This window comes from Sturnira hondurensis, unplaced genomic scaffold, assembly GCF_014824575.4.
Source record: "Sturnira hondurensis isolate 20B ecotype Veracruz unplaced genomic scaffold, ASM1482457v3 Scaffold0022908, whole genome shotgun sequence".
In the NCBI taxonomy this organism is placed as follows: domain Eukaryota; kingdom Metazoa; phylum Chordata; class Mammalia; order Chiroptera; family Phyllostomidae; genus Sturnira; species Sturnira hondurensis.
Window position 1 is genome coordinate 181,661 of NW_028095539.1, and position 9,042 is coordinate 190,702.

Genomic DNA, 9,042 nt, shown 5'->3' on the forward strand with positions numbered 1-9,042 from the left:
TTTCAATCCTTGGCCAGACACTATCATCCCATTCATCATTCACTCATTTAACAAATATTTATTGAGCACCTACTATGTGCCAGGCAATGTTCTCAGAACTGTGAATACAAAAGTGAATTAGACGGACAAGACTCCTGCACTTGTGAATATTAAATTGTGTGATGTCTCAGAATCAGAAACAAAGTTTTGGGAGGTTATATCGCTTGTCCAAGGTCACACAATTTTATTACACAGTTAAGATGGAAATCCAAGTGTGGCTGATTCCCAAAGCAAAGTGCTTTCTCTTCCAAGGTGATCATGACCTTTCCCTCATCACCCTCTTGCTTTGTCTCTCCTCAGTCTCTGTCTTGCAGGATGACTCCAGAGAATGTCACCGGAGCCAGGGTAGTCCCTGCTGAATTCATCCTCCTGGGCATCACAGACCGCTGGGACCTGCGCCTGACCCTCTTCCTGATCTTCCTGCCTGTCTACCTGGTGAGCCTGGTGGGGAATGTGGGCATGGTGCTGCTGATCCGCGTGGATGCCCGGCTTCACACGCCTATGTACTTCTTCCTGGCCAACCTCTCCCTGCTGGATGCCTGCTACTCCTCAGCCATCGCCCCGAAGATGCTAGTGGACCTGCTGCTGCCCCATGCCACCATCCCTTACGCAGCCTGTGTCCTCCAGATGTTTGTATTTGCCGGACTGGCTGATGCAGAGTGCTGTCTGTTGGCTGCCATGGCCTATGACCGCTACGTGGCCATTGGGAACCCTCTCCTCTATCAAACGGCCATGTCACGGCGTCTATGCCTGACCTTGCTGGGAGCATCAGGCGTGGGAGGTGCAGTGAGTGCCTTTATCCACACCACCTTCACCTTCCGCCTGAGCTTCTGCAGCTCCCGGGAGGTCAACAGCTTCTTCTGCGATATCCCTCCACTGCTGGCCATCTCATGTGATGACACCAGCCTCAACGAACTCCTCCTCTTCACCGTCTGTGGCTTCATCCAGATGGCCACAATGCTGGCGATCGTCGTGTCTTATGTATTCATTGCTGGGGCTGTGATCCGCATGCGCTCGGCTGAGGGCCGTCGGCAAGCAGCTTCCACCTGCGGCTCCCACCTCACGGCTGTGTCTGTGCTGTATGGGACCCTCATTTTCATGTACCTGCGTCCCAGCTCCAGCTACGCCCTGGACACTGACAAGATGGCATCTGTGTTCTACACCCTTGTCATCCCCGCTCTCAACCCACTCATTTACAGCCTCCGCAACAAGGAGGTCAAGGCTGCCCTCTGGAGGACCTGGAGCCGATCCTGCTGTCCTGGGCGGGGACACTAGGGCCGGGACTGAAGATGCTGTTTGGGACTGACTGTGCAGAGATGCAGAGGACACTTTCTTGCCCTTACACTGTGGGTAAAGGTAGATGTTCCTCTGGTTTGGGTATCCCTTGCCATTATGTGAGGGACTGAAAAGGGGGAGAAAAGGAAGCTCACGGAAGGGAGGCAGGAACCTAGGGGTGACGTAGGGCTGGAGGTAGGGCCAGAACCAAGATCAGGGTAATGCTGCTCCTGAGCTGACTGTGCAAAAGCTTGCCGGTGTTAGCAGGTCAGTAACATAGGTTTACTTGCCACTGTACTTGCAAGAGGCTGATTCCAAGAAATACCAGGTAAGAGCTGGGTTGGCTGCAGGTGTTTCTAGGTTCTTGTCCTTTTAAGGTCCTTCATGACCAGTGAGTCCGTTCCTGCTCTCCTTGACCCCGAGAGATCCTCTCCAGAACCCACTCACGCCAAAGAGTGGGAGTGACTTGTGAGGCAAAGACCCCTCCCTGTTGACCTGTGTCTTGCATCTCTCAGGGGAATGGCGGAACAGCACCCAGTTTGGTCAAGGTTGGATTAGTTCAGGTCTACAGTAGAGGTCAGGGAAAGGTCAGAACTATTGTTAGAGTTACAACAGGGTTGGGATTAGGGTTCAGGTTATGGCTACGACTAAGATTAGGGTTAGAGTAGAGCCCCAGGGTTAGGTTTGGAATTTGAAAGCAGTTGGGAGGCTCTGGCCCACTAGCTCAGTTAGTGGGAGTGTCTTCCAGATATGCCCCAGGGTCTCTGGTCGGGGTGCACACAAGAAACAACCAGTGAATGCATATGAACAAGTGGAACAACTGATCAGTCTCTCTCTCTCCCTCCCGCCCTTTCTCAAGTCAATAAATTAAAACAAAAATAAAAGCAATTGGGAAAATTTAGGAGTCTATTATTAAAATTATGTAAATTTTAGAATATGGGTTGATTTTAATTAGTAAATTGGGGATACATTTAGGAGTCAGAGTTTGGATAAACTTGAACTCTTATTAGAAATATTTTAGGATTAGTGTTACAGCGCTGGACCAATTAAGATTAGAGTTCGGGTTTTATTTTTATTGCTTCATTAAATTTAAGTTATTAGTTTGTGTTGGAGTTCTGCTGGGCTTAAGTTGGTGTGTGGGTGATGTCTGAGATAAGTTTAAGTGAGAATCTAGGTACTATGATAGTTACCCTAGTTCAGAACCAGATGAGAGTTAGGCACACAAAGAGCATTGTAAGTATCAAATTGACATGTTTGGAGCCTTAATTAAACAATTATTTAAAAGTATGGCTAATGGATAATGCTTCTTAAAGCTAAAGGGTAGCAGTTGGTACAGTGGACTTGAGTTTCAGAGTTATGAGAATGCTTACATTAGCATGGGGTCAGATAGGGTAAACTGCTTTATGTCAAGGTGACAACATCCAGAGGCAGAATTGGGGTTAGGAGAGCAAATGTCACAGCCCTGACCTCTTGGACAAAGATGAGCACAGTGCACCAAGCTGGAGTCACCCTGGGCCTTTCAGACCCAGAGCTCTGGGCCTTTCATCCATCCCAGTTCACAATTTTGATAGCTTTTCTTTGTCTCTCTGACTCAGTTACTCGTAGGCCCAAGGCACTGCATTCTGCCTGCGAAGCCCTCCCACGCAGGACAGGAAGGGACCCTGGGCCGGATAGAAAGAAATTCCAAGGGGAGGCGGAGCAGGGCCAGAGTCCAATGTCAGCTCCAGCTGTGACCAGTGTGGCTCAGTTGCTTGGGCCTCGCCCCACAAAGGGGAAAGGCTGTGGGTATGATTCCCAGTCAGGGCACATGCCTGGGTCGCGGATTCCATCCCTGGTCAGGGTGCACACGAGAGGCAACTGATCAATGTTTCTCTCTCACATTGTTTCCCTTTCTCCTTCTCATCTCTTCTGTATAAAAACAAATAAGTAAAATGTTTTTTAAAAAACTTTTGCTCCATTCTCATCGTCTTTTCACTTCTCCCAGTTGTAACAGATGAGGCCAATTCTGATCGGCATTTCCCTGTCAACCCTCTTCTAACACTGTCTACTGAGACAGGCAGTGGAGACAAAAGCCGTCTGGGCGTGAAAGACGGAGTGCTGATTGGGGAACTTGGGCTTTGCAGTGCGGGTGGGCATGGACGGAAAGGGGCATTCATGGGCAAAGGATGATGTACACGAAGGCATGGAGGCCAAATGAGCTCAGCGTGTGCTGGAGAGTCTAAGGAAACCCACATAACTGGCTCGAGAGGGAACGAAGGGGAGGGAAGTATGACGATGAAGGACCTGGCACTGGGGAGAACAGCTCAGAAGGTTACACATCAAATGCGGAAACGGACTTGAATCAGTAGGCAATAGGGAGTCGTTGAAAGTCCGTATGTTCAAAATCAGCCTTCCCGCTTGTTCCGACAGTGAGTCAGGCAGAGCCACTCCCACCTGCAAGGCCCCAGTTCCCTGACGCACGATACACACGCACCCTCCGCCGCAGACGCAGGCGCCTGGTGGGACATTCATGCACAGAGAAACACGTCGACATGCTGGGTTGCACAGTGATACAGCCACTCTTTCTACACCCAAGTATACAACCTTACGAACACACGTTCACGCGTGCAGTCACAGCCACAAAGGTGTACCTATTGCCCTGTCACCAGAAGCACAATCCCTCCCACATCCCCAGCTTCTTACAGGAAGCCGACGAAAGCAGAGGGGTCAGGAGGGTTGGCCCCGGAAACTACTGCTGCAGACCCTGAGCTTCTCTGATCCCAGTCACTCTGCCAGTCTCCTCTTTCTTCCTCCTGCCTTCACAAGCCCTGAGGGGCAATAGCTTCCTTGCCATTCAGGCTCCTAAATGTCCCAAATTGGAAATGCGCCAGCTACCCCTCCCTGTCAAATTGGGCCCTGGAGAGGAAGGGTAACAAGCTTGGGAACTGAGCTGCCTCCGGCCCAGGGATGAAGGCCAGGGCAAGGGGGCTATTGCCTCTGGAGAAGGTAAGGTGCTCCCCAGGCCCCCAAACTGGTAAATGTGGCTGATAACTCCCTCCTGGACCCCCAGGGATAGGCTGCCCTGGCCCCACTGCTGTTCCCTCCTGTGATGTGAGGAGGCCCCAGGGGACAAGTGGGGCCAAGGCAGGCTGGAGGGTCTGCGGATCTGTTCTCCTGTATGTGACTGTGACCATGAGTCACACTGTGTGAGAGAACATGGGGTGTGTGAGGCTGTGGTTGTGCGTCACCATCACTGACTGTCCACTGATGCCATTGAGGCAGGGGGCAGTGTGCCTATGGATGTGCCCTTCTGGGGTGGTACTTCTCTGTTGTGACCCGTTGAGAGCTCATGTGAGTGCAATCACACAAGTGAAGGGGCAAGGCTGTGGGGCCCCCAGGCTGTGCACGAAGGTGTGACTTTGGGATCAGTGAAGGAATCGGGCATGACTTGTGTGCATGAACAGGCATGGGGAGAGTGCATGATGGGTCCCACGGCAGCTCCTCCCACCAGGAGCTGCCGTGGTGCTCTGAGCCTCCATGAACAGGCATATGTGAATGACCATCACCCTCGGACCTCAGGGCTACTCTGTGACTGTGTTTGGCCACCTGATTAGGTGTACAATGAGCAGGTCTGTGGGTCTATGGTTACACTGTCTGCTTCCTCAGACTCCGCAGTTCTGTTCTCCACAGCTCATGCCTGTGCATTTGCAGAGAGCAGCTCGAGGCTGCGCAGGATTTCGTGCCCACGCCGACAGGTTTGTGATTGCACGTGAATGTTCTGCAAACAGCTCGGGGTGTTTGCATGTTTATTGGGACCGATGTAGACACAGGTCAGAGCAGGGCCCATTTCAAAGAGCCATTTTATAAGCAGGCTTCCCCTGCCCATCCTGTCCGCTCACCCTGACCCTCTTTCCCTCCTGGAGGGTGGGACGTGATGGGGAGCTTCACTAGAGGTGCTCTCCTGGGAGTCAAGGTCAGATTCTCGCCCAGCGGATGAAGAAAAGAAAGACACTGGGGTAGGGAGGGGTTTTATTTGATTGTTTTATTTATTTTATTTTTGTAATAGGGAACGACATGGAAAGTAAGTAGGAGATTATTCCCCTGCAGGGATGGCCTCAGTATACCTTTCAGCAAATCTATGTCTTAAAACCCCTCCCCTTTCTTGGAGAGCTGTCCATAACTTCTGCAACGAGACCCGGACAGGAGAGGATGGGGGCATTGGCACAAGGTGCCTCCATCCTTAGAGGTTAAGCCTCCCTGCTTGGCAGGTGTGTCTGTCTGTCTGTCCACACCACTTTCTCCAAAAGAGTTGTGCATCTGCTTGGTGCTCAGTAAGTGTCTGACTTCACAGGGAAGGTTTTTCCAGGATGCAGGGAGTCATCCAGATTCTTTTGTTCTTTTTGCGTTCTTTTTTTTTTTCTTTGCAAGTCTGAAAATATCTTTATTCTTCTCTCACACTTGATTATTTTGCTTTCATATGGAATTCTGGGTTCAAAATATTTTTCTTCAGAGTTTGAAGATATTTATTGCTTGACTGTGTTGTGTCATCTGCTGTTGATGGGGAAACATTTGATGGCAGTCTTGTCCGAATGTCATTAGGTGCTTGTGCCCCCCACCCTGTGGCCTTGGGAGGTAGGTAGTGGGCCCTTCTCCTCGGCCTCAGTGTTCTAAACTGGCATGGTGTGGGGGTTGTGGATTCACACTCATTTCCACATCAACGCGTGTGCCCTTCAGGTCTGGAATTTTTATTTCTCTGACACGTCCCTCCTCCCCATCTTGTTTTTGTTTATTTCCCACCCTGACTTTCCTGAAGGAAATGTCCGTTGGTCAGATCTCTTACCTGCTGTTTGGATCTTCTCTCTGTTTTTATGTTTTTATTCCAATTTTCTTTCTCCTCTGGTCTACATCCTGAGCAATATCTTATGTTCTGTTTTTCCTTAAAATCACAACATGTCAAAGCTGGCATCTGACCAAAGCTGTCTCTGCCTGGGCACAGTCGGCGCCTCCTGCAGGCCCCATGCAGGCCGTGAGAAACCCTGTGAACCTGGGAACCGGGCTTAGGGAAAGGAAGGAAGCAGGGCGCCCTGATTTGTCGCGCCAGCCTCACTCAGGCCCCGCTCTCCAGACACTCGCTCAGTATCATGCTCTTCCCATCACGTCACACACCACCACTCAGTTCGAGTTAGTAACTGTTGCTGACCATCTGCGATGTGCCGGGCACCGGGACAGATGACGTCTCAGCTACTTCCACACCCCACTAAGACAGGAAAGAGAAGGAACGGTGGGCGTGTCAACAGCCTCATCACCAGGCCTGTGGGTCTCTGGGCTCCATTTCCACCAGCCGCCACCTAGATCTGGCCTCTTGTTTCACTTCAGGAAGCCCTGACACTGACCTGGACAGAGAGGACAAATGCGCCTACCATCCCCAGAAAGACCACTAAGGACTTCATAAATCCACTGAAGAATTTTTTCCTGGATCTTTTCCCCATGAAATAGAGACCACTTGTTAACACCTTAAGTAAAACAAACACATGCAAATGACTGACTCATTTCCAAGTGGTTCCAAGAATTCATTCTTATCCCAGCGAGGGTGCTTCCGCTCAGGGGGTTTGCAGCCCCTCCTCAGAAGGGCTCTGGGCTGCACAAGGAAATCTGCTTCCTCTCGCTCACCAGAGTCCCCGAGTTTGCCCTGAAAGGACCTCGGACCACTTCAGAATCAGTTTATCTTGCCCTCCCTCATCAATATGGTCCGCCCTTCCGTTCAGTCAAAATAATACACAGCACTAGGAACCACCTCATCCAGAAAAATAAGTAATAAAGTAAGGCCACCTTCATTTCAAAAGCACAGCAACTAGAGAGATCTTAGGGAAAGACTTTCCGATCACAGACAGCACACTGACTGCTCCTTCTAAGGGTACAAAGAACATTTCTATGACCTTGGTTATCTTTCATGCAAGGGCTGCCACAGAGGAAATGCAGCCATTGAATGTGACCGATAGAAGCAGACTCTTTCTTGATGTGGAACTGACTGTTTTAAAATATTAGTAATGAGGAAAAAATGGGACAACTGTAATAGCACAATCAATAAAATATATTAAAAAATAAAAGAAAATAAAATACCAGCAATGGGTCAATATTCCACAAAGCTGATAAAGAAATTTCACTCACTCTGAACCATGGACACTTTCTCTTTTTTTAAAAAAGATTTTATTTATTTATTTTTTAGAGACGGGGAGAAAGAGTGGGAGAGAAACATCAATGTGTGGTTGCTTCTCATGCACCTCCCACTGGGGACCTGGCCTGCAACCCAGGCATGTGCCCTGACTGGGAATTGAACCGATGACCCTTTGCTTCACAGGCCAGTACTCACCCACTGAGCCACACCAGCCAGGGTATGAACCATGGACACTTTCTTAACTCATCCTATTCACATCTATTTTGTCCTGTTTCCTTCATTCCTTTTACCCTATGGGTCTGTCCTGTGTTCTCCTTTTTGTTACTTGTATTCCTACTGCTTTACCTGTCTCGTCTCTCTTTTTCTCTCTCTGTCTTCCGTTTAGTCAAAGGGGACAAAGTATTTTACAAGGACCAAAGAGAGAGCAAGGATTTAAGATCGGGGGAGTCTGGTAGATTACACACACTGCCCTGGTGCACCTGTCCCTGAATCCTTGGCCTTAGCCGCCACTCATGACTCTGGGTTCAGCCATACAAGTTTCTTTGGTCCATAGGATGTTACGAAGCATGAAAAGAAACTGCCAAGCAGGTAAGATCCTCACTTCTGACCTCTGAGTTTCAGGGTTTCAGGTCTGACTTTACTGTCCACTAGCTGACTGACCTCGGGCAAATTGCTTAACTGTAAAATGAGGGTAATGGTATCTCCCTGGGATTGTTATGAGAATTATCTAAGAAAACACCTATAAAGTGCTGGAACAATACCCCAGCACATAGTAAGTCTCAGTATATGTTTGTCACTCTCACTAATTCAGGTGAATGAGAGAGAGAGACAAGAAGTCATAGAGGGTAAATGATGGGACTCTGAACTTGGGGACTGCTGGGTACCCACCGCCTTCTTCTTCTCTTCCTCAGCCAGCTTTTCATTCAGACTTAACTAACCATAATACGAAAGTGTATATATGTTGTATTTATCAAATAATATTTATTTTCTTTGTTACTCATTTTTAATCTAGTTCTATTTCCAAAAAACAAATTCTTTAAAATGACTCATACATGTTGCTAGGCTCCAATCATCCTCAGGCCCCACCCAGTCTGTGGCTCCACTGACTTAACAACAAACTATTCGTCCCCTCTCCTCTGCTGCCACCATGTGGTCATAACAGGTTATAACCAGTACTTTCAAATGCTTTGGCAGGGCTTGGGACTTAACTTCAACTTGTGATCTGGTTCTCAGTGAGCATAGGTACCTGACACTCCTCTGATCAAAGACATGTAACATTCCTGGCAGAGCAATATAACAGCCAGCCTTCTGCCCTAGTGCAGAGAATTTCAGCCTCCTTGGGAATTTTCCCCACTTCAGCAGGAAACATTCACGCCTGTAAACTTAGATCAGAGACCAGAAACAACAGTCCCTATCTCCAAGGACTTCATAGTCTGATATGTAAACAAACAATTACAATCCATCTTTGGCAACCACACGGGCAGAAGATGGGATGACCCTCCAGGAAAGGGAGAGATGGTCACTCAAGTCACCAGGACATCACACCTCACCCGTGGGGAAACGGCACACTCCCC

General features: G+C 49.0%; 1 protein-coding gene across 1 annotated transcript; it reads left to right on the top strand.

Moving 5' to 3' along the window:
* Positions 1–354: 354 nt before the first annotated feature.
* Positions 355–2,073, top strand: OR5C1 (olfactory receptor family 5 subfamily C member 1). The gene has a single exon (XM_037036686.1). It carries the CDS (start codon positions 355–357, stop codon positions 1,312–1,314), a length of 960 nt encoding a protein of 319 aa, XP_036892581.1. The 3' UTR covers positions 1,315–2,073.
* The last annotated feature ends 6,969 nt before the right edge of the window (positions 2,074–9,042 follow it).

What these genes read in the sequence shown, in the direction of transcription:
- OR5C1 (XM_037036686.1), top strand. Translation starts at nt 355, where the DNA reads ATGACTCCAGAGAATGTCACCGGAGCCAGGGTAGTCCCTGCTGAATTC.